Source organism: Stylophora pistillata, chromosome 10 (assembly GCF_964205215.1).
Source record: "Stylophora pistillata chromosome 10, jaStyPist1.2, whole genome shotgun sequence".
NCBI classification, from domain to species: domain Eukaryota; kingdom Metazoa; phylum Cnidaria; class Anthozoa; order Scleractinia; family Pocilloporidae; genus Stylophora; species Stylophora pistillata.
Window position 1 is genome coordinate 22,024,001 of NC_142528.1, and position 25,000 is coordinate 22,049,000.

The window sequence follows — 25,000 nt, forward strand, 5'->3', positions numbered from 1 at the left end:
GAAAGACCTACCTCCCTCTGACTCCCGTTTGAATCGGGGACAGACAAGGTTTAGTTGTCCATGTCTGCTTGATCTTTTATTTATGTCTGCATTTCTTACGAGCATTTGGGACATATAAGGTGGACAGTCCCCAGACAATCGTTTGTAAACCATTAGTGACCTATTTACTTTTGCCTCATGAAAGAATGGAACCCAATCCAATTTCCTAAACAGTTGTACGCTATTCGCTTTAGTGTCAGCTCCGAGAATTACACGTGCCGCGCGTTTCTGAAGTTTAAAGACTTTCTGCAAATTCTCAGTAAAACAAGATGTCCATATGGTTGATGCATAAAGCATTGTCTGCTTGATCATAGCATTATAATAAAGTTTCCTTTGATCAATGGGCAAAAAGCGTCTTATTTTTCGCTGCACGGCAATTCTCTGCGATAACTTCATGCATAGATTTTCGACATGTTGGTCGAAAGTAAGCTGGCTGTCAATCGTGACACCTAATAGTTTATGCGAGTTCAATTGTTCAAGTTCAGTAGAATTAACGTTTAACTGCAGGGTGGACTGTTCCATTTTCTTGGCTAACCGTTTACCAGTGACAAGCATAGATTTGGTTTTGGTTTCATTAAGGATCATTCTGTTGTCAGCTGACCAATTCAAGATTTCATCAATATCCGTCTGAAGGCCGACCGAGATATCAACAGGAGCCGTCGTATAATGGGTGGAGTAGCTAATAGTTGTGTCGTCAGCATAAATATCAGCCACGGAGTGCTGAAGTGTTGCATTAGAGGTCTTAAGTGTTGTATTAGAGGTCACACCTCTCTTCATGTTTTCCGTTTTGTATACTCCTACCAAAAGGTTGACCGAATAAAGTTTACTTTCCAGTGAAAATTTGCGAACTACCAAAATATTAAAAAAAAAAAAAAAAAAAAACATATGTGCATAAATGCCGGAGATAATTAAACGCGCTAGATGGAAGCAACTATAAGTATGCGGAACCGATTATAAATGTAATTTAAATATGCGGTATCGGTATTAAGTCGATTTGCGACGCGGTATTTCGGTATTTGCCACTTTTTCGCACGGTATTGCGATATTAGGTACCCCACAATGTCCTCCTCCGCAAAGGTAGAAAATAATTTAAAGAAATATTACTATTACCAGTACTATTTGATCTTCAGAGCTACTGCTGGAGCTTGTCAGATCTATACAGCTGTAACTGGTTAGATTCTAGAAGCCTCCAACTAAATAAAACTTCATTGCGTTGAATCTTTTCCAGTGAGTCAACGGGAAACCAGTTTGCCGATCATCGAAATCGAAGCCCGAAATGCTCGTTAGACCGAATGTCACGTTATTTACATCTCATAAGAACTATATATTTAAACCAAAAAAAAACAAAACATACCTTCCGTTTTAGCGTCGGGTTAGAAAGAGATGGAAAACTTTAGATCGAGGGGATCGCGGGCTTTGGATCTAGTACATCTCCTGGACTCAAGGTGCTCCGACTCACTCATGTGAAGCTACGTGACTTAGTTTGGCATCTAGCAGGGCACAATTAGCTGTAAGATGGTGGGACTAGTTGAACCGCCCTAGCTTTGCACCTATTGTTACGGTGGCTCGTAAGTATATTGTTCTGTTTTGGAGGTGTCTGCTCGATTATTAGCTATTACTTGGCGCAAAACAACGTATCCTATCAATAGGAGAGAAATTCCGGAATTTTACGAAGCACTCGAAGTGCTCACTCCTCGCCATCTGTAGTCTTCTAAAGTGCTCGCTGCTCGCCATCTGTATTTTCTAAAAAGCTCGCTGCTCGCAAGAAAAATTTGACAACTCGTGCTCGCAAAAATAAACACACTGCTCGCATGCTCGTAAAGACCACTCTATACCCCTTCTATGGTCATCTCTAAACAATTCTAAGCTGGAATGTTTTTTCACCTCTAACGGCTGAATTCCAGGGGCAAAAGGGGATCGAAGGGAACGTTTTGAAGTTGGTCATAAGAAAAATCAAATACGCTCTGTTATTAATGACTACATACGATCAAAAAGGTGGGTAGAGTTTTAATATTTTTGTGAGAACTAACGTCAGACATTGGTTCTTTTCCAGTCCTCTCAGGCCGTACCAGGAGCGTGCTTGTTGGTGCTTCACCGCATACTTAAGCCCCTGTACTGAAGGCTCTCGTGAAAAAATTGACAAACAGTCAACTGCACGTGCTCAGAGTTATGGAGAGCAAACCGAAAGTAGCTAAAGTGGAGGTAGTATTCTCTCGCAGCGTAAACTAGTAATAAATGCAAACTGTCTGATGCTTGATGTTATCTTTAGGAGCCCTCTAATGGAATGGAAGTCGATACAGGTGCATCTAATCATGTTGATGATCGCAAGGAACAAAGTCTGAAAGAAGCTCCATCGACAGCGTCTGGTTCGAGGCCTCCTGCCTCTGAAATGACGAGTGCCGATTATTATTTTGATTCTTACGCACATTTTGGTGAGTAGTGTTTGCTTTGATCTTCTCTATCGTAGCTAGGGATGCTTTGCTAATGGTTACTCTTTTTGGTCATCACATGTATGATCGGATCGACTTGTGCCTCATCAGGAATCCATGAGGTTAGTTGGTGCATATTTCCTATCGTTCCCCATGGCCAGTCTTACGATTTATTTTCCGCCTAGACTTAGAATGTTACGATACGATGGCTTGAGTACTACGTAATAATAAATTTTTCACTTGATGTAAGTTTAAACCCCAGCATGAACTGTAGCATACACTTAGAGTTATATGTTGAACTGCGATTACCTGATCTGAAGGTCCGTCATGAGTTTTGTTAAATTTAACGCACATCTGGGCTGGAATCGCCCTGTTTTCCAGCATTCTTGGATCAAAAATTGACAGTTAAACGTAGTAGACCATCACGTTTGATTTTGTGCATGATACGATGAGGAATTCTTAAGGATGGTTGACCTCTCAAACACAACTCGAAAACCGATTGAGTTCTATGTCAACTTACATCTGAGGTTGACGTTAGAGTTATTTTTTTAGCTTTTTATCGGTAACATGGTTTGTCATCCAGTTAGGGAAACTCTTCTTGACCTAGAATTGTGTTGCAAGAGAGGATCAGACATGCTTGTCGACTAACGCTATGCTAAAGCCTCGAGTTTACTCTAGTACGGTAGCAATTTTCAACTAAAAAGTTGTATGATATAGAGCCGCCTTGAAATTGTGAACATTTCATGGTGAATTCTTATGATGCTTACTTTTTAGTTCCTGTAATAAAGCTCTTCAAGGTAAGCACTTTCTAGAGTAAATATTCCCTGAAGTATTTTAGGTAGCTTATTTGATAAAATGGAATTGAATGCTGATTCATAGGTCGTGATGTCCCAAAATTACAAGGATTCTTTCTATTTAGTGCTCTGCTTTTAGGCTTGGCTAAATATATAAGTGTTTAAGTGTTATCTATTTGTACATTGTTCTCTGTTGCCCCCTCACAATAGGAAATGATCAAGGATGAAGTGCGTACAACAACATATCGTAATGCAATGTACTATAACAAGCACTTGTTTCGAGACAAAGTAGTTCTTGATGTGGGCTGTGGCACTGGAATTTTGTCCATGTTTGCTGCGAAGGCTGGTGCAAAACATGTGTATGCTGTAAGTGATTTCTGTTATACATAAGAATCAGTAGCTTTTACAGTAGCTTCAGCTTTGCTTAATAACTGATGTAATTTTCGAAAGTCATAATTTTGGCTATTACCTGTATCAAAACTGTTTTTGTTTAACTTCTAACTATGCCAAAGTAATCAGCCAGGAGAGTACCTTATGCATTCCTTAGTGGTAAGGAGTTCATAGTGCGCCTCCTAACCTAAAAGCTACCTTTGGCATTTCTTTACGCTTCCTAGATAACTTTCCTGTACCATCTTTTTCAGAGAAAAAGTTTTCAGATTTAAATTCTGTAGTTTTCAAAACTAAAGAATTTTAGAGCCAGTGAAAGGCTAGAGCATGACAAATTCCCTTGCCCAGGATTTAGGTTTGGGAAAGAGGGAGGTGGGGAGCAATAAAATGCATTTAGAAATAAACTTACTGTAACTTGGAGTCTAGGATAGAAGCCCTAAGTTGGTACCAGATGCTAACTTGCCCTTTTAGAATGCATTTATTTTCTAACATCTAAAAGACTATTGTTTAAGTAAAGGCTGATAGTTTCTAAAGAAACTGTTTGGGGCTTCATCGGTGGGGGTAACGAAATCATTTGAATTTATCAACGAAGTTGAAATGGTAAATTGGCCACCATTACGATTATAAAAGCTGATGTTTTGAGCGTTAGCCCTTCGTTGGATTGAATAGTGGAGTTGTGGGTTGTGTGTGCTTTTTAAGGCAGAAAAAGGAGCTACGTGATTGGTGGGAACATGGCAACGAGAAAAACACGAATAGATAAGTGGAATGAAAAGCGTTTTTTGATACCTGTGGGATTTTGACTGCCGGTTTGAAAGATGAGCTTTTGTTCAAGAGTTTTCCAGCTTTCCGTGCTACCTAACTGTAAGGAAAGACCGCAGATTGCTATGTGTTGCTTAGAATGGTTAGATAAATTAACCCATTAAGGTCCAAAGCCCTCAGCCCAGACCACCCCTGAAAATCCAGACAAAATGGCTGTCCAATTAAAAAAAACCACATGGTCCAAACAAATTTACCATTTTATGTCTTGGTTTTACTCTTCAGCAGTGAAACTTTAAAACATGATTGCCAATACAATAAAGAATTACTTAAACTGCTTAAATACTGAAGATGTATGTTATGCTTTTTTAAAAAAAATATTAAAGTATGGACATCAAGTAAACAAAGTGACCATCGCTGTACTACCTACTATGTACAAGAAAATGAAAACATCTTAAAACCACAGTAAGTCTCAATTGCTGCTCTTAACTCAGCAGAAATGCAAACAAAAAGAATTAGTCAAAAACATTTTGCATTAAAACAGGCCATCTCACGGGTAAGAGAGTGAAATTCGTAAGTTTTCTTGCACAGATCAAATTTGAATTTACCGCCAGTGCTGACATCAGTGAACGTCACGAGGTAAAAAAAACTAGAAGTTACGAGTTAAGCCTTCACAGACCTGGCAGTAAATTGTCTATGGAAGTATTGAAGAATGAAATAACTATCGATTGAATAGAACCCTTTCAGTTAGAGACTACGAACAAAGCTTAGATTATACCAAACAAAGAAAGTTGTTTTTATCTTTGACCAGTTCACGACTTGCAAAGTGAAGGTGAAATGAAATTGGGCTTTACGGCCTAATACAGCGCTCCAAAGAACGAAAAAAAACAAGGTACAATTTAAGATCAAAGGTTAAGTGTTTTTTAAGAGTTAATTTCCTTCGTGCTATTTTGAAAAGCAGGAGAGTTCGCCACGCATTTGCTGACATAATGCAACGCCGCATTGCTCACAAGCATATGTTTCGAAGGCGCGTCTATCACTTTGCTTTCTCCCATCGTCGATGAAAAGATTAAGGAAATCTTTCGATGTTGCACCCTCGCCCAGATCTTTCGTTGGGCCATGAGGAAATTATGGTAAACTCTTCGATGTCAATTTCACTCAATGTGTTTGACCATTGAACCCCAAAGGTATATCTTCGTTGTCGCTATCTACTTCATCGTCTTCTTCTTTGCTAGCAAAAATGTGGACATCGGAGTTTGTTCCCCCTTAGCGCTTGCCGAAATCAAAGATCTACCCGATTTCTCCATCAACATCACGCAGATTTTTCTTGTAGCCTTCTCTGCCGTTCCTGTCGATTTTCAGCCACTTCGAGAGAGAAAAACCAGGAAAGATTTCTTCTTCTTCATCGGAAGAACGCGAAGTATCGTCAAATCCGCGAGAAGCCACGCTAAAATACTGAATGCTATTTTCAAAAATTCGCTAAAAATCACACACGAATCGCTGAATGAAAAACATAACATCAAATGAAAGGTTAATTTATGCAGGTCACGTTCAGTTATATTTCAATACCCAGGGGACTACGGTTTCTTAGCTACAGCCAATAAAAACGAGTCATATCTGACAGGGCGCATGAGGGCGCACTGGATTTTCAGAGGGGTTTTGTTTCCGGGCGCATGAGGGCGCACTGGACGTTAATGGGTTAAAATGTCTAGCGACTGGTTTCGATGTGTCCTTGTCATTCCTCTCCACACCGCGAAGATGTTCCTGGAATCGGTCACCCAGTCTTCTTCCTGTTTCGCCGATGTAAATCTTTTTGCAATAGGTGCAAGTTATGCAATAGATTGAATTGGCGGAGGTGCACATGAAGTGATCAGTGATCTTAATGGATCGTAATGTTTAAGTAGCCTATTTGCAAAATTTGATGATTGGAAAACATGCTGTTTTTGAAGTACTTGCAATAGAAGTTTTGTTTTTAAGGATGGATCTAGTGGAAAAATAGAGATACGACCCTGGTCTAATGGTGTCTTTTGTTCACACAGATTTCCTTTAGATAATATTTCTGACATATCCATTTCACAATAGGTAACCATTTGGTAATGAAATATGGAGTGCTTTTTTTACCATGGATGGAACTTGGGAAAGAGCTCTGCAGTAGCTGTCCAAGCAACAGAAACAAATATGTTTTTGTTTGCATTTTTACTCTAAAAATTTAGGATGATATTTTCTAATTTTCAAAGCATGTCACAACCATAAGCAAGCAAACAACCACATATTCTGAGTTTTAAGGAAATTGGTTACCTCTGACTGTTATTTCTGAAACAGATGTTTCGGCTAATGCTTAAGACTTCATCAGTGATGTGAAAAATGAAGGTCATTATCATATGCTATTTATTGTTAAAATCTTGACGAGAAGCTTGTGTGTGTAACTATCTATTTGATGCTCAAGCGAGGTCTCTATAGGCTTCTGGAAGTACCATGTGATCATTCCCAACATTCAGATCCAAAGTAGAGTTCCTTTACTCGCCGTTGTGCGAGATAACAATTATCCAATGACTTCTATACAGAACTGTGAGAGAGTGTTATTAAAACAACCCGCCCAGACCAACTTCAATGGCTTTATAGTGCTGCCGTATGTACAGGGTGTTTCCGAGAAAATAAGTCACATATTGAAACAACAAAAGGTCAAAGTAGCCTCTAAACCACAACAAACAATCAACAGCCTTTTTCCACACCCCAAGGAGCAAGACGAACCTGAACACCAGAAGTCATGCATGGTGTACAAAATGAATTGCACACAGTGTAATTTTAAGTACTATGGCCAAACAGAAAGGTCATTAAAGACCAGAATTGCAGAGCACAAAAAGGCAGTTGCAGGTTTTGACTTAAACTCCAAAGTCACAAGCCATGTCCACCTTTTCGACCATAACATGGACTTTACAAACATAAGGGTCATTGGTTTCGAATCTAATTACCACGAGAGACTTTTCCTTGAAGCCTGGCACTCTACTTTGGATCCGAATGCTGGGAACGATCGCATCGTACTTCCAGAAATCTATAAAGACCTCGCACAAACATCAAATACACAGTTACACGCGCAAGCTTCGCGTCATGTTTTTAACTTTAATTAGCGTATGATAACGATCTTCATTATTCATATCACTGATGAAGGCTTAAGCATTAGCCGAAACGTCTGTTTCAGAAAGGACAACAGTCAGAGGCAACCAATTTCCATAAAACTCATGACATCTCCTGACTACACTTTTTCATTATTTAACCACATATTCTATTTTGTCCCACCATGTTTAATAGATTGATAGTTGTGTGCAGGAGAACACGACCTTGTGTTACATGTATGGTATTTTTAAAATGAGTGACAGGGATCAATTGTCAAGTACTTTTACTTAGTTCCAGTTTTTTGCCTTGTGTAGATCGAGTATTCACCATGGAGGTTTTGTCCTTAGTCAAAATAAAGTAAAACGTTGAGTTTAATGCGGATTTATTGAGTCGTTCTCAAAAAGTTGTGACTTTCAAATGCCTCCACTACGTCATATTTTTGCCGTTCCTGGTGACACACTTTCCTTCATTTCACTTCCCAACCAAGCAACGTCAATTTCTTTAAGTAAGAGGTTGCACTCACTGCAACCTCTACTTTTGTGTTGTTTTTTCTTCTCTTGCTAATGCACAGCACGAGTGCCAAAGTTGTCTCAGCACTGTTCCAGATTATCATGTATCATATTGTTGTGAAAATTGGTTACTGTCACTGCAAGTCACTGCAACAAATCTGTCACGAGATATTTTCTTTGTAAAATTGGTGAAAATGCACCAAATTAGCCTCCAGTACCACCTTAAACTATTTGACAGCCCATTATGCAATTCCTCAACCTATGGTAAATTCTAGGGAATAAAATTGGGAGTGGTGTCATCATAGGAAGAGCATCCAGCAAGTCTTTTTCTCAAAATAGTCACTATAAAAGTTCAGGTCCATTCAAATTCGAGGAAGACCTTCATTCCTTCCTTCCTTCCATTCACTTTAAATAAGGGCAGCTTATATTTGGGGAAGGTGTTAATTTCAGTGTCATATTTCCTAAATCATTATCATCCATTACAATATAGCTTTTTTCATAGGGTTCCTTAAGTGAATATGGAAAATGCATAATAGGCAATTGGAGTAGTAAAACTTCTTATCAAATGCCTTGCTTGTTGGTTCTTGTTCACCACTGTTCTTATTTATTGATTCAGTTTGCATGTACATACAGTCAATTTGTATTTTTTTTTTCCATTATAACAGGTTGACTTCTCTTCAATCATTGATTACAGCAAACAGATAATCAAGGACAATAATTTTGAAGGAGGTATGACTAGGATACAAATACGACATTAACCAGATATTGATTTTTATGAATATCCTCTGTTTTGCTTCAGAGTGCATAGCATGCATGTGCTTCATTGCCCTAGCCTTTTATTGAAACTTTGTACAGTACTTTGAATTGAAATTATAATTTCCAACATGAACATTTTTGATTTGTTATTGAATATGTTTGTTTGGTCTATAATTTGAATACCCTCCAGTATTTGTTGTTTTTATTTTGAAGTTGTTGTTGTTGTTGTTGTTGAATCATACTTGACTTTCACTCATTTTGATTGAATTTTTTTAGTGATCACCCTCATCAAAGGTAAAATAGAGGAAATTGAGCTGCCTGTTGGACAGGTTGATATTATCATCAGCGAGTGGATGGGTTACTGTCTTTTATATGAGTCCATGTTGGATACAGTGTTGTTTGCTCGTGATAAATGGCTGGTAATTACACACCTTGTAATATATAGACATAAAAGACCTTCATTTGTTAGTTTTAGCAAATTATACATTAAGTATGAAAAATAATTTTCTGGACATGAGGTATTATTAATAATATTTATTATATGACTGTCTCACAAGGACTGGGAACTACCGAATTCACGAATTTGATTGGCTGAAATCAATGTTGAAAGCGGTCTAGATTTTCCCATCTAGACCGGCATCTAGACCGGTCTAGAAAAAAAAGGTACACAGAATATAAAAAATTAGCATATAAGACACAGCCATATAATAAAGATCTTATTAACCGAGCTAGGTCGGTCTGTATGGGAGAATCTTGACCTTGGTCAAGATTCTCCCATACAGACCTCCTGCTCGGTTAATAAGAACTAAGTAATTTTTCCTACAAGTTTGAAAACAGTTTGTGGCTGGTTAAATAAATGATTCTCAAATAACTGATTTAGCTGAAGCATATACTTTAATTTTCATTTTTTTTTTAATTTATTTCCTGTAGAAACCAGGAGGACTTTTGTTCCCAGACAAGGCACAACTGTATCTCTGTGCTATTGAGGACAGGCAGTACAAAGAGGACAAAATTTACTGTGAGTGACTATTGAATTGCTGATCATTTTGGAACACAATGATTAACCCTTTGTCTTCCACAAGTTACTGGCATCTAATTTCTCTTCACCAAATTACTCCTGAATCACATTAAGGTGGCAAAAATAAAGGAAATGTTCTTAAGAAGCTCTTGATTGCTAAACAAATTCTCCTTGTCAGCTCCTTTGGAAATGTATGGAGAGCGGTATGGAGAATATGCACAGGTCAAAGAAAAGAAGACAAATGTACAGGCCAGCTGCAACCTTAAAAACCGAAAGATAAGCAGAAAAGCCAATAGTTAGATGCTGTTAGGAAAGCTAAGATCTGCAATAAGATTGCTTGGACTAGCCTGTGAAGCACTTATGTGAACAGTTTCAGTCGAGCGAGTCACAAAAGCTTGCCTAGGCAAAGATGGGCACATGCAGATAGATCATTAGTAGATGTTCAAATTACCTTGGAAATCTGAAAATCAACAGCACTTCGTGTTGTTACACAAGTTATGTCTTCCTATTTCTTTTGCAGGGTGGGACAATGTTTATGGCTTTGATATGAGCTGTATCAGAAAAGTTGCCTTGACTGAGCCTCTAGTGGATGTGGTGGAGGCTAAGCAAGTAGTTTCTAATTCCTGTCTTGTAAAGGTAAATTCAAACAAAAGTTGGTTTAATGAAGACATGATTTTTAAAAGTATATTTAAACCATTTTTCTCCTTGTACATTGCAATAGGAAATTGATTTGCATACCGTGAAGAAAGAAGATTTGTCATTCAGTGCACCTTTCCAGCTATATTGTAGGCGGAATGATTATGTCCATGCACTTGTTGCTTTCTTTACCATTGAATTCACACATTGTCACAAGAGGACTGGGTTCTCAACTGGTGAGTCTGTATTTTCTGTTGAAAGTTAAAATATGCATAAAACAATCACAAATAGAAAAAGAATATATCTTTTTTGTAGCTCATCAACATCTCTTGCTTGACAGGTTTAGTTAAGAGAAAACATGTATCAAATGGTTTAGGAATAACTGCTTTCACAACTGAAAAACAACAATTTTCCGAAGTATCACGAAGAACCAATCTGAACCTAAAGGAAACTACTGCTTAAAGTTTTTTCTAGTCAGCGGTTTTTTTAAAGGTGGCATTGTGCAGTTTGTCAGGACAGTTTTTATGATTCTATTGTTTTCCTTATTTAGCTCCAGACTGTCACTATACTCATTGGAAGCAGACTGTCTTCTATCTCCAAGATTATCTTACGGTCAAGTATGGTGAAGAGTTGTATGGAGATTTTAAAATGCAGCCAAACCCCAGAAATAATGTAAGTTCTTGATCTGAAGAGTCATCTGGAATATTTTTGTCACTCTGTTACGCGTGCGTTCTTTGTCCGTCGGCAATTAGCCATAGCATGCAATTATTGCACCAGTCCGTGTCAGTTTTTCATAGGTTTTATTACAAAGGGTATAGGGCATTCATGTATGTTATTTATTGTAAGCTCTGGTTTTTTTTGGTATCAACGTTTATGTAGAATTTGAAGAACCACTCTCAAAAAACGTGGTTTTTTCTGTGGTAGATGCCTTCTCGCAACTCTCATTTTCCATTTGGAAATGGTTAGTGAAAGTCCTTTTTGTCTAAATCCACTCTCATTTTGTGATGAGTTCAATCTAAAGTGAGCCAGTCCAAAACCTCCGACAAAATAGATGACTTATGGTGGCCACTTAGGTGCTAGATGCTCTGAATAATAGGCGCTTGTTATCATGTTGAGTAAACTGTTCTTTCCATAATACATTACCTTTAGCCGTAGAGGCTTGGATTGCTCTCTGGAAAATCGCCATTATTTCTGGGCACAGGTATCTTAACCAAATGAGCCTATTTATTGCCAAAAGCAGAAAGTTTATCTATCACATTCAACAGTCCCAACAATATCCGATATGGAAACAAAGCTGTAGTTGATTTCTCCCTTTATTCTCATTTAGTTTCTGCATGTCAGTTTATAAAACTTGCCGAGCAGGCGTAAATTTGCCGTCGAGTGCAACTTATAGCTGCCATCTTTGATTTTTACAGCGGTCGAAAGCAGTGAAGAGAGCGAAATTTGTACCAAGGGATGAGCGACGGTAAAAAAGAAGGAGAGGGGGGGGTGAGGCAATGAATATTGCGCCCATCCCCGCCCCTTCCCCCAGCCGTCCACTTTAACTCGAAATCAAACATGGCCGGTCGAATAAACGATCGCGAGCTTCTTTAACTAGCCTTTATGAGACGCATGCATTGCAGGCTAATTAAACCGTCTATTTCTACTGTCCCTACACAATTTCATTACTCAACAACTTAACGAGTTGACCTTTTTTTTTTCTCTCAGCGTGATTTGGATTTCACAATCAGTGTAAATTTCAACGGAGAGCTCTGTAATTATCAAGCTTCAGACAACTACAGGATGCGATAGTACCAGAGTCAAAGCCTCTACGTGTACAGAAACAAGACGATATTCTTAATATAAAGGATGCTGCTGGCTAGCATGTCGTTTGTAGAGCATATTTCTGACGATATTATTACCAGATTACAGTATCACGTTTACGAAGGAAACTTCAGCATCTTCTAGATGTAGCGTTGCCAGGTATAGCCTGGTAAGAATTCTCTTTGTCTTCATTCAAGAACTAGAGTTAGGGCTACTTTCAACATAGCTGGCAAACTATTGACAAACTTGATAGTGACATAACGAACACACTGGCTATAATGGTGATAACCTTATGGTAATGAGGGAAGGAAGCGAGATTAAAGAACTAGTTAAACTAGATCGATCATATTGTTATCTGGAAACTGGCAGGGGAACATAGACAAATATCCAACGTAATGCGTAAATCATTGGACGACAAAATTTCGAAATTGACATGTAATATGCTATTTCGAAACATGAATGATGATTTATTCTTATCTCAGACATGCTGTGCGTCATTATTCAAATATCCTTTGTTAGATAATCTCATGTACAGGTGTTGTTTGGTGCCATCAGGCAAAGTGTTGTTTACCTCTCGCTGTTTGAGACTCTTGTATTTGTTCAGTTTTCAGATAAGAGCACTTCAAATACTAGACATTGCTTTGTTGTTACCTCCGTCCCATTTAGTTTTGTCTTGCTTAGTTTAGCTTGCCGTGTGAAGAAAGGCAGTTCACATTTTTTTTCCACCAGCTTGTTTAAATTTTTCTTACCTAACCTACTTTAACTAACACTTAGCCTGGGTAAACCAACTCCTCTTGAGCGTTAATTATAAAATAGTTTAAGTTATTGCGAAAATGTGAGCCAAAAAAATGTAGTACCCAACAATTCCTAATATAAAATAATAAACGGAGATTTTGACCACATTACTGTTTAAGCTGAACTGTATCCGTAAGATATAAGTAATAGAACTTACTTGTGTTACTAACCAAGCACGAGGTCAAGATTACTGGATATTGGCCAAGTTTTTTTAAATTTTTTTTATTTCGATTTTTGTGCTTTTATAGACGGAAAGGACCTCGAAGCCCATTCAAACTTACGGGACGAATAATTAGTGATCTTGACAGAATAAGCTTCGTCAATGAAGGAATTTATTATGTGGCGGAAATATTAGACGAAAGTATTGCAAAATAAATAAATGCAACACGTCGTGGGTTTCTTTGTTTTGACTTAAAGAAGCAAAAGTTCCCGAGGAAGCTGTGCAAGATGGTCATAAGCAAGCTCGCCGAAATTGAGCTTGAGTTTCTTCATGCGTGGTAATTTCCAAGACGAAGGGCAAACGCTCCAAACGTCAGCTTTTGTAATCGTTACGGTGGCCAATTTACCATTTCAACTTTGTTGATATATCCAAAAAATTCCCATGACAGTCTCAGTTGTATCAAACTGTCAATCATATCATTATCTCATGGGTCGTTCGTGATCGATGGACATAGTAAAGTTACATCACTATGGTCCATTTCGTCTCAAAATTACTCTTGAGGCGGTTGGGAGGATCTGAACGACCACATGAACCTTAGACTGAGATCTTTGATTTCGTTCTCTTTTTAAATCAAAATCAATCAATCCTTTTTATGCCTCGTGGCACATAGGGCCTTCACAGAGCTTTTCCACTCCTCTCGATTGGTTGCTGCTGTCCGCACCTCCTCGCACGACCACCAACCTGCCTCTTGCCTTTCTTTCTCTACTGTACGTCTCCAAGTGGTTTTTTGGTCTTCCCTTTCTCCTTATACCTTCTGGCGCCCAGCCCATAGCAACACTGCAATTATTATTACGATCTATCCTAAGAATATGACCAATCATTTTCCATCTACGAGACATCACTTCCGCACTCAGTGGCTTCATGCCTGCCCTTTCCAGTAGCTCTTTGGCGCTGACATTGTCTTGCCATTGGATTCGGAGGATCCTTCGTAAGCACCTATTATGGAATACATTCACTGCTTTATCATCTCCGTTAGTCATCTTCCATGTCTCAGATCCATAGAGTAACACTGGCACTACTAGAGTTTTATACAGCCTCACTTTTGTTTTCCTCAAGATGTTCTTAGAGATCCAGATCTTCTTTAGTTTGTTAAAGGCACCTCTGGCCTTTGATAACCTGTTTTTCAAGTCCTTCATACCACCACCCTCTCTACAAACTTCGGCCCTCAAGTACACGAACTGATCGACCTCATCTCTTTTTAAGTAAATATAATTTCTATCTCTGCCAGAGGTTTTTTCTTGTACAAAGTGACAAAAATACCTACTCAGTCCTAACCACACGTTACTAGCTAACCCGGAGTTCTTGTTGTGTCACGTAATTCCCTTCGACTTGTTATATGTTTAAAGACATCTATCTATTTCTATGACTGGTAAGTTTTGCTCTTTCTGTAGACTGGTTAACCCGAGGATATTGTAATGTTACGTTATCTCCTTTACCTGGTGATATTTTTTTACCTCTATCTATTTTCATTATCGGTAAATTTTGCTTGATCGTAACCTATATGCTAAATTTTTATCTATCTTGAGCAGCATCTGTAAAAAATCCGTCATGTTTGAACGACTTCGGCTGGTGTCTCTTGATTTCCGTGTACTTTCTCTTTAAAGAATCACTGTCGTGTCACGCGATAGTTGCTTTGTTTATTTTTGTGTGTTTTTAGTGCATGGCATTTTAGCCTATCATCGGAAAGAAATGAAGCTGGCAGTTAACCCTGAACTCCATTGATTACTTGCATTACATCATGTTCAGTCTTAGGGTTAGCTATCGTTCATCACAAAAGCAAGGTATTTGGACTTGGCCATAAACGTACAATTTGTGGCAATTTTTGTTTTGACCGAAGCAAAATATCAAAATTGTCGATTGTAGTAAATATGTCAGAAACTTTTTTAACCACTATTGAGCGCAAGCAGGGATTGAGACCTAAACTGATGACTGATTTCATTCAATATCACCGCTATCGTGACTAATGCATTTTTTTTTTCAACACAAAAATGAAGGTCAAGGTGAAAAAAGAAAGCAAGGAAGATTCTTTCATTTTCTTGTAATCAATAAGGCTTCTGAAAGAAACCATTGATCTGAGGCCTACATTTTGATTCAATCATAGAAATTTGAGAAAGTTTAACGCCAATCTCTCGAGATCGTGGTAGCCTAAAGTCTAAAATTGAGACGCATAAAAAATGTTACCATCAAAACTCTGTTCTTCTGAAAGAGATCCACTTGATTGTTAAGTAAATTCACAATTTGTGACCCGGCCAAGGTCATTTTTTCTCTTAGGTCTAAGATAGTGATGGTTGCCGGTCAAGGTGACGAATTTGGTGGACATCACATGACAGACAACGAGTTGAACAGCTGATACAAGGATTGTGATTCGATCCATCACAGAATAGCGTGAAATCTACCGACGAACTTTGGAACATCATGTGTTGATTACGGACTAACTCGACAGCGCCTTTTGTGCCACCCTTTTGTTCTTAGCATACTTTGACGTCATTCGTGATCTATAACTGGACGGACGCAGGGCAACATGGAATCTATGTCAATCTTCTCAAAAAGTAACCTTCAAGTTTTAATCTATGATCCACGAGATAATGTATTATCAAGAGCGAGGTTCAGGGACTGAATTTTGCACAGACAGAAATTTTCCTTGTCGTGAGATACATGAGATGCTTCCTCTTGCGGTTCACTTGAGTGAATTTCCCGGAAAAATTATTTACCTTGCGGCGATCTTATGACTTGCTCAAATGACATTAAAATAGAGTTAAAGTTATCCATGAAGTTCAAAGTTATTCATGAAGTTCGCGTTGATTACGGACTAACTGACTGCGCCTTTTGTGCCACCCTTTTGTTCTTAGCATACTTTGACGTCATTCGTGATCTATAACTGGACGGACGCACGGCAACATGGAATCTATGTCAATCTTCTCAAAAAGTAACCTTTTAATCTACGATCCACGAGAAAATGTATTATCAAGAGCGAGGTTCAGGGACTGAATTTTGCATAGACAGAAATTTTCCTTGTCGTGAGATACATGAGATGCTTCCTCTTGCGGTTCACTTGAGTGAATTTCCCGGAAAAATTATTTACCTTGCGGTGATCTTATGAATTGCTCAAATGACATTAAAATAGAGTTAAAGTTATCCATGAACTTCAAATCACATGGTAAAATCATCAGTTTAGGATATAAACCACAACGCCAAAGAAATCCCAAGACTTTCGCCTGATACTTGCGAAAAGAAATCGGGACTCGGCAACAGTTTCGCGAAATAAATCGGGACAGCTGCAGCTCATAAAACTGGTAAGAGTAATTTACCTTGCTAATGTGAGTAATTTACCTTGCTGATGTGAGTAATTTACCTTGCTAATGTGAGTAATTTACCTTGCTGATGTGAGTAATTTACCTTGCGAGACACGAACCACGGCTCGGGGAACATCTCATGATTCAAAAACATCGTTGAACCGTAGGAGATAAAGTTATAAAAAGAAACATTTTTTAGCTTTTTTTTCTTTTATGAAAAGAAACACTTTTTAGCTTTTTTTAACAAAAACCTTTTACCTTACGAGACGCGAATCATGGCTAGGGGGACATTTCATGATGATTCACAAAACATCTTTGAACCGTAAGAGGTAAAGTTATAGAAAGAAATATTTTCAAAGTTATCCTTGGTGATTCAGACGTGTACCGCTAGTTTCAAATTTCAGATCGGGGAACACAGTGACAATCAATTTCCATGGCATCTTGGCGCGAAACCTTTTCCCGAAAAAAATTCTGCGATCCGAAGACCATGATGGCAACTCCATTGAAACGTTGTCTCGGCATCTTTGACTTAACTCTTCTTGGAGTCGGAATTACCATAGGAGCAGGGTTGTACGTTTTAACCGCTGATGTCGCCCGTAATATCGCTGGCCCTGGTGTGGTAGTTTCGTACTTCATCGCCGCTGCTGCCTCAATTCTGGCTGGCTTCTGCTACGCAGAGTTTGGCTGCCGTGTGCCTAAAGCAGGCTCGTGTTACACTTACAGCTACTCAATCATTGGTGAACTCTGCGCTTTTATCATAGGCTGGGATTTGATGTTGGAATATAGTATCGGACTGTCCTCAGTAGCCAAGGGGACCAGTTCATATTTGGATTCAATGTTTGACGACCGCATCAAGAATTTTACAATCTCTGTAGTTGGTGAAATTCATGTCAGGGGTATTGCACAATACCCCGACTTACTTTCGGCTGTCTTAATATTAGGAATGGCGCTAATTTTACTCAGCGGTATGAAGGGAACATCAAGGTTCAATTCACTGATCACAGTGTTAAGTATATTCCCGATCATCATCATTGTTTGTGCTGGTTTGTATTATGCCGATATTAAGAACTGGACGGAAAATTTTGCCCCGTACGGAGTTCCGGGGATTTTGTCCGGTGCAGCCACGTTATTCTATGCTTTCGTCGGATTTGACATCATTGCTACTACTGCAGAGGAAGCTAGAAATCCTGGAAGAGCAATCCCTATCTCCATTGTCTTAACATTAGGTGAGCAGCAGTAACTGACTTTCACAGTTTCTTTCTAATGTGTTAACTAATCCGTTGACACCCTTCTATCAACTGGCAATTGTCTAACAATCAAGAGCTTCTTGAGTTCGCGATAAATATATCTTATTAGACGTTTTGTCGTGTAGTATCGCCGAGTATTTTTACGAGTTGTGCCGTATTTTGACGAGTCCGTAGGGCGAGTCAAAATACAAATTTGCGAATTTCGCGGATATTTCTGGAGTACAAATATTGCGTGATATTTGTACGTGTCTCGCGTGTTATTTGTGCTCTACGAAGCATAGTTGGATAATAATTTCCTTTACTCTTATGACCTTAATGTTTGATTTATGGATATTACTTTTGGGAGAAATTACATACTTTACACTCCTAAGGGTTAAAGGGCAAAGCCACACTAAACAAATATCAGAAAAACAGTTTGGCGAGAGAACATACGCTGGCGTGAAAGACCTTTTCACAAATCGTTCAGTGCAAGCACTCGCACAAAAAGGTTCATAATGTCAGTTGCTTAGACATTCAAATGCCGTACAAATAATTTTGTTCAAATCTTATTATTTGCGCATCACTCTGTCCTACTTTTTACAATTGTATCATGAGCAAGTGAATACGATCGCGTGATAGTTGTTGAGGGCGAAGTCCGAAGTAACTGTCACGCATAGAAATCGAGAGAGGATCAGAGAGCACAAGCTCATTGTTCTTGTGTAAACTTACTTGTCAATAGAATCGATTGGCCCCAAAGATCGACCATTTTGGCTAATCACCTGTATTTTCCACAAAGGTGGCTTCTGTGACACTTCTTCAAAACTCATATTGAACTTTTATTTTTGAAGAAATCGTGGAAGGGTAAAAACGAGATCTAACCGCGGTTTTTTTTTCCAAAATGAGCAACGAAAACGGAGCACGTCAAAAATAATTCAGTGGGCGTCAAACTTTGCACAAAGTTGAAACCAGACATTCTGTTACGGAATTGCTGAACATCGAGCGTTTTTGACCTTTTTGGTAAAATAGAATTTTGCCCTTTATATCATGAACGAGTAATCGCATGTTTCCTCGTAAAATTAAGGATTAATATCACTTGTGTTTTAGACCTCTGTATAAACTGCGTAACTCGGGTGATCTCTGCAATTTCTGAAAATATGGTAGTATTAGTCCTTGATTTTTACCACGAGGAAACATACGATTACCTATCCTTATTTTTACTAATAGTTATAAATAGTTCACCTAACGTTTATCCTCTACAGTCATCGTTTTTGTGGCGTATTTTGGAGCGTCTGCTGCACTGACACTAGCGTGGCCCTACGCGACTCTTCCTGAAGGGGCAGCATTTTCTAAAGTGTTCGCATTGAGAGGTGCAACCTGGGCCAAATACGTGATCAGTGCCGGAGCCTTGTGTGGACTTATCACGTCCATGCTGGGGTGCCAGGTCGCATTATCCAGAATGATGTACGCTATGGCAAGCGACGGGCTCATATTCAAGTAAGAATTGGTAGTGATAGAAGTTCCCTTTTTTCACTGATCTCGAATGGCTGAGGGATGCAAAACTGAACGAAATCAAACTCCTCTTTCAATTTCTTATAGCTTCACTACTCTCTCAGCATTTCCTTTTCATGTACAAACATCTTACTGCGTTCCGGTGCATTTTCTCGATTTTAGTTTGGAAGAAAAAGCCGAATCACACATTCGTGTAAGCTTGCTTCTACATGTTTTTGGCCGTGGCTGCCAATTCTTCATAGTTTTGCTGTTCCCTGATTGTTCACGAGACCTGGCAATTGGAATCAAAAGATATAAACACAAAAGAATTTGATGGGAAGCTGGAGAACAATGGAGCATCGTATGTCCTGTTGATTTTTTGCGTGAGTGGCTGTCTTATTCCCACTTACTTTCCTTTTCCTACCCATCTTTCTCCTCTTTTTTTTTTTTTTCCAAATTCATGCAAGCAAACAGCTGCATTTTATAACGGGTTAAACAAGCGTGTAGTCAGGAATGGTAGGGGGGAGCACCCTCGGCTTACGAAATGTGTTCAGTAAACCAATGAGTGTTTTTTTTTTTTTTTCAGATTTCTCGGGAAGGTGAATCCAAGAACAGAAGTCCCACAAAACGCAACCATAATAGCTACCGTGTTTTGTTCCCTTTTGGCTGTTATCTTTGACATACACGAGTTGGCGGAAATGCTGTCGATTGGTACACTCCTGGCCTATACTCTTGTCGCTTTGTGCGTGCTGGTTTTGCGATATCAGCCAGAAGTCATTGGCCTTACCAAGGAATCAAGCGTGAGAGAGGAAACCACAGGAGAAGAATCACCTTTGATTTCAGAAAATAACGGATCCCAACCTACCCAGAACACCAAAACCACAGCACGTGTTGCTATTGGTGCTAGCACTTTTGCTTGCATAACTCTCACTGCATTCCTAAGGTTTGGTTCAACTGCCTTAAGAGACGCCCAGTGGTGGGCCGTAATACTAATGATCCTTATAGGATTTACACTTCTTGGTACAACAGTTTATCTCATGAAGCTGCCCCAGAATAGTACCCCTCTGGCTTTCAAAGTGCCATGTGTTCCCGTGATTCCTTTGTTGTCGATATTTGTCAACCTGATGTTGATCTCGGAGCTCTCCTACCTGACATGGATTAGATTCGTTGTTTGGTTGGCAATTGGTAAGTTTACAACTTAGTTTGTGATAAAATATGACTAAACAATTAAATTATTCGACAAATACTTCTAACAACCTTCCTCACTTCAAGATGTCATCAACATGTAAATTCTCACTACATTACTACTTTCTCCAGTAATCGGGCGATGATAAGAAAGGAACTTTTAAACCTAAAAGAGCTGTCTCGGCATAAAATCAAATTTTCCTGGCAAATTTAAAAGGAAGCGTAGGGCACTTTGAGAGGTGGATGACTCAATCGAAACATGGGAGCTAAGAACTTAAGCTGAACTTAAGATATCCTGTTTTGTATAGGTTTGATCATCTATTTGTCTTACGGAGTTCGACATAGTGTGGAGGGCGAACGGGATGGCCAAGACTGGCCTGACCTCAGGAATACCGAACCTGAAATTTGCCTCCAGAAATCACAGGATTACTCCAAGCCAGACATGGAATGAAGTCAAGGCATAGAGTAAATATTTTACAAATTTGCACAAGAGTAGGAAATTTACAGTAATCGAAACTACATTAAACAGCAGAAGAAACTGCAGACAATTGATCAAAACTAGGAGAAATTTTTTAGCGACTGCTTTTTCCATTTTAATTTTTTTTTTTAAATTAAAGCTTCCTCCGTCCAGAAAAAACGGATTTTGAGATATCAATTTAGATCTTTTTCGTTAGGGTGGGGAGGGTGGGGTAACAGTCACCGCAAGGGGTAAGGGGTGAAAGTTGTTCAAGGTATTAGACAACAGTCAAGTTCGTCATTCCTTTCGTCTCTTAATTTTATTAGTGGCTAAGAAAACATCAGAATTAACAAAAATGTAAACAGTTACTGCTCATTATATGGGAGGCGCTTAAATATGTACGCATTATTTTCAACGAAAAAAGCTATCGACCCATCAGTGGTGGGCTTCTCTCTGTTGAAGTTTAACCTCATGTGCACGTATGTTCGGGTGTGTGTATACGTGTAGATTTATTACCGATACTGAAGAATGAAAAGACACTTTCAGACAATTTTATATTTCTTTTAATGTGATCGCTCTTTATGCAAGGCTATCTATTAAAGTATTGAATTGGTTCGTTTCAATACTGGTTAAATGAATTTGTTACTACCTGTTTCGTCTTCAAAAGATCCAATTTTATTATGCAAAGAGAGCGCAAACTGGGTGCAAATCTATCTCTTTAAGCGATGTAGACTCACAAGCGGTCGAAGGAAGTTTTGACCTCTATCACAAGTTTGTCATATTCGATTAGGAGGTTGCAAATAATGCAGTGGTCCTGTAATATCATTCGCTGATTCCTTTCGTGGAACTCCCCACTAATTGATCAATCAATTCAGTTATGGGTGGGGCCTACATCAATCAATTACTTTAACTTTACAGCGCGCTCAAGAGATCTGTCGAGAAGATCAAGCTAGGTATTTGGAATAAAAGGCTGAAACCCAGATACATCAAAGCTATACTGAAACAGAGACAGCCTGGGTCCTCTAAAAAAAATTTGTTGCTCAGGCAGGTAGCCACTTGATAATGTGTTCCCACCCTGATAATACTGATAAACCACTACCAGCTTTACTCTGCTCAATTTAGTCGGATCTTCATTTAGTATAAACCTGAAAAGTTTTACAAATTCAGCAGGCTTGAGCGACCGCGAAAAATTACCCTCAAAGATTACTTTAAACTCACCCATACATGCAAAGTTAGCATCTGTTAAATTAGTAATATTTTCTTCTTCACTGCTCGAAACTCCCTCCCAAGGTTGTTTTAATGCAACCATCCTCACAGGCAGTCAATTGTTATAATCCCACCCTTCATAATTTATTGGTGACGACTGGTTCCCCTTCCGTTTCCCTTGAAAACCATGTGATCCCCCCCAAAAAAAAATCCTATACACCCCACTCCAGGCGATAAATGATGACTGGTCCCTAGGAAAGACCTCTCTTAGTTTTCTGTAGGTGACAGAAAAATCTCAACTCATCAGTGGCTTATGTTGTAGATTCGCGCAGATGTGAACTTCTTATTAACCGAACGCGAGAGCAGCACTGAGGAATATTGGCCTGAGGTCCGTAGAAAACGAGCAAGGGCCAAAATTCCTCAGTACGGCTACAGCAAGCGAGGTTAATAACAAGTTGATTATATGGCACCTGGACCAAACTTGATTATTTTGAATTGCGGCTTTCGCGAATAAAAGTACATGGCTAATGACTGCTCCCGTGGAAACGGCTCGTGTGGAAAAATCCCCATCAAGTAAGAACCAATTAGAACGCTCGGATTTACCTCAGGACTGCCTTTGCATAAAAAATAAGGGATAATTTTACAAAAGCAACTGAGCACTCTAGAAGTGCCTTACACCAACCCGTAACACACGTTGACACAATAGTGACGGAAACAATACATTTTATTCAGATACAGCCATATATACTTCAAGTTCACCTGCAAAGATCCCGAACATTGTTCCATCGTGGAAAGTAGTTCATGGGGTAGATCGTGGGTGGAATCGGAGTCATGAATCGTGAATCATACTTATAGTTGAATTAGAGGGAGCCGAGAAGTTTTTTGTGCTAAAAACCTGGGAATCATGCATTATGAGATAGAGTGAAAGAAAAAAGAATCATGACTATCTAAAAAAGATTTTTAATGAATCATGAACTGTTCGGCTGAAAAATGCAGCAATCGTTAATCCCGAAAGTCAAATGCTTCCGCTTCCATTCTCTAAAGTAGGCTCTAGTAATTAGTGGTACTTACATCTTGGGACCTGGGAGATGAACAAAGGAGATGATAAAGCAGTGAGTGTATTCCATAATAGGTGCCAACCAAGGATCCTCCGAATCCGATGTCAAGACCATGTCAGCACCAAAGAGCTACTGGAAAGGGCAGGCATGAAGCCACTGAGTGCGGAAGTGATGTCTCGTAGATGGAAAATGATTGGTCATATTCTTAGGAAAGATCGTAATAATGATTGCAATGTTGCTATGAGCTGAGCGCCAGAAGGTAAAAGGAGAAGGGGAAGACCAAAAACTACTTGGAGATGTACAGTAGAGAAAGAAAGGCAAGAGGCAGGTTGGAGGTCGTGGGAGGAGGTGCGGACAGCAGCAACCAATCGAGAGGAGTGGAAAAGCTCTGTGAAGGCCCTATGTGCCACAAGGCATGAAAAGGTTTGATGATGATGACATCTTGGGACACCTAATTCAAGGTACACAGAGGTTACTACCGAGGGAAAAAATCTTTCCATCAAGGGAAAGTACAACTTTCTCGGTCTCAAGAATATCCCTCACTGAATATTTCACAAGTATGTATTATTCTGTTAAAAGTAGTACTCCGCAGTTTCCTTTCCAGCGATCATTTGGTCTGGTCGAAGCAAGGCACTATCTCCTTTGCGTGACGGTCCTTTGCGTGCACTATCTCCTTTGCGTGACGGGTCAAAACCACGATTGCGGAGGAGGAGAGTTTGTTATCCTGTTCCAGACGGTTCGGTTCATAAACGAAGCGCGATAACAAATGAGGCGATAGTAGTGGCTGAGCGAAAAAAAAAAACAGGGAGGTTTGGGTCGGTTACGATCCGACCCAGCCAGCTTCCTTTTCTTTTGCTTCGCTTTTGCTACACTAGCGCCGTTTGTTTATTTCGTTCCGTTATACTAACTCAACGCCTAAAGCGGGCTAAAGGTTGTTGGGATTTTTTTGTAACTTACTGGTTTACATTTGACCAAATGCAGGTAATTGGCGCCTGGATTTGAAAATAGGTGAGAAAATGGCATCGAGGGTGTGAGTTTTGTCAACCAAAATTAAGATCGAAGTATAAACAAACCAACATTCTGTCAATTCACAATTTCATGAATTGAGCTGAAGAGTATTCGAAATAAAACATTACCTGCGATTTAGAAAGTTATACAAACAGCACAGCATCAACCTCTGATTTATTTCAAAAGTCTGGCGGCATCCTTTTACTTCAGACAGTTGTCCCTAAATTTCAAGGGCGTTTAGATTGAACAATCTCTGTCTGCAATTAGTTAGTGACCCTACTTCGCTAAATCAAAATAAATTTTATGAAGAAGCATAACAAGATACTTTTACAGTTTAGAGTCAGCTTTCCATAAATAAAATCTAGTTTATTGGTTAAACAGAAAATTTCGGTGTTCGAAAGTTCTGACTCACATTGTCTGTAGGGTGGATTGTGCTGTCCACCAGATATTAAGTCACCTTGTAAACAAAGGATTTTGCTACAAAGACACTACTATTTGCTAATTATCTGGCTCCATTGAACAAATCTCTATCCCGTAGATAGCGTGGTATGTTATCCTACACTTTTCCGCTGGATAGCAATTTATCCGTTGGGGGACGTTATCTGCCCTTTAAACAACTGGGCCCTGGTCAGTAACTTTATCCCGCGTTCGAACAGATTGAGTCAGGAGAAACCGAAAGAATTGCTAAGCGTAAAATGAGATGATTTGTAAATATTTTAAAGGTGCTGAATTCTCATTTTTCTAAATCGAAACTCACGAATGACAATTGAAACTAAAGCGACTTAAATTAGTTTTAAGAACTAACAGAACTTGTGATTGATGT

The 25,000-nt window shown here is 39.1% G+C and overlaps 3 protein-coding genes across 5 annotated transcripts in view; 2 read left to right on the forward strand and 1 right to left on the reverse strand.

The window, feature by feature from the left end:
• The first annotated feature begins 2,143 nt into the window (after positions 1 to 2,143).
• LOC111329919 (protein arginine N-methyltransferase 8) lies at positions 2,144 to 13,426 on the forward strand. Of its 2 annotated transcripts, XM_022934685.2 has the most exons (11): positions 2,144 to 2,241; positions 2,309 to 2,471; positions 2,580 to 2,590; positions 3,473 to 3,628; positions 8,694 to 8,757; positions 9,061 to 9,203; positions 9,715 to 9,802; positions 10,323 to 10,438; positions 10,524 to 10,674; positions 10,989 to 11,110; positions 12,146 to 13,426. In XM_022934685.2, the coding sequence occupies exons 1-11, from the start codon at positions 2,209 to 2,211 to the stop codon at positions 12,227 to 12,229; spliced, it is 1,131 nt and encodes a 376-aa protein (XP_022790420.1). In that variant the 5' UTR covers positions 2,144 to 2,208; the 3' UTR covers positions 12,230 to 13,426. The 2 variants fall into 2 exon arrangements, with proteins under 2 accessions (XP_022790420.1, XP_022790421.1); XM_022934686.2 differs by lacking the exons at positions 2,144 to 2,241; positions 2,580 to 2,590 and having other exon boundaries at positions 2,335 to 2,471.
• A 1,994-nt stretch (positions 13,427 to 15,420) lies between these two features.
• On the forward strand, positions 15,421 to 21,528 carry LOC111329921 (cationic amino acid transporter 2). 2 transcript variants are annotated; one of them, XM_022934687.2, is made up of 5 exons: positions 15,421 to 16,549; positions 16,941 to 17,775; positions 19,035 to 19,269; positions 19,850 to 20,448; positions 20,757 to 21,528. In XM_022934687.2, exons 2-5 carry the CDS (start codon positions 16,983 to 16,985, stop codon positions 20,897 to 20,899), a joined length of 1,770 nt encoding a protein of 589 aa, XP_022790422.2. In that variant the 5' UTR covers positions 15,421 to 16,549; positions 16,941 to 16,982; the 3' UTR covers positions 20,900 to 21,528. The 2 variants fall into 2 exon arrangements, with proteins under 2 accessions (XP_022790422.2, XP_022790423.2); XM_022934688.2 differs by having other exon boundaries at positions 16,954 to 17,775.
• A 2,806-nt stretch (positions 21,529 to 24,334) lies between these two features.
• The window catches only part of LOC111329922 (CD151 antigen), an 11,452-nt gene continuing 10,786 nt past the window's right edge, over positions 24,335 to 25,000 (reverse strand). The window contains exon 8 of the mRNA XM_022934689.2: positions 24,335 to 25,000. This exon is cut by the window's right edge and continues 172 nt beyond it. The gene's annotated coding sequence lies outside the window, so the exon portion shown is untranslated.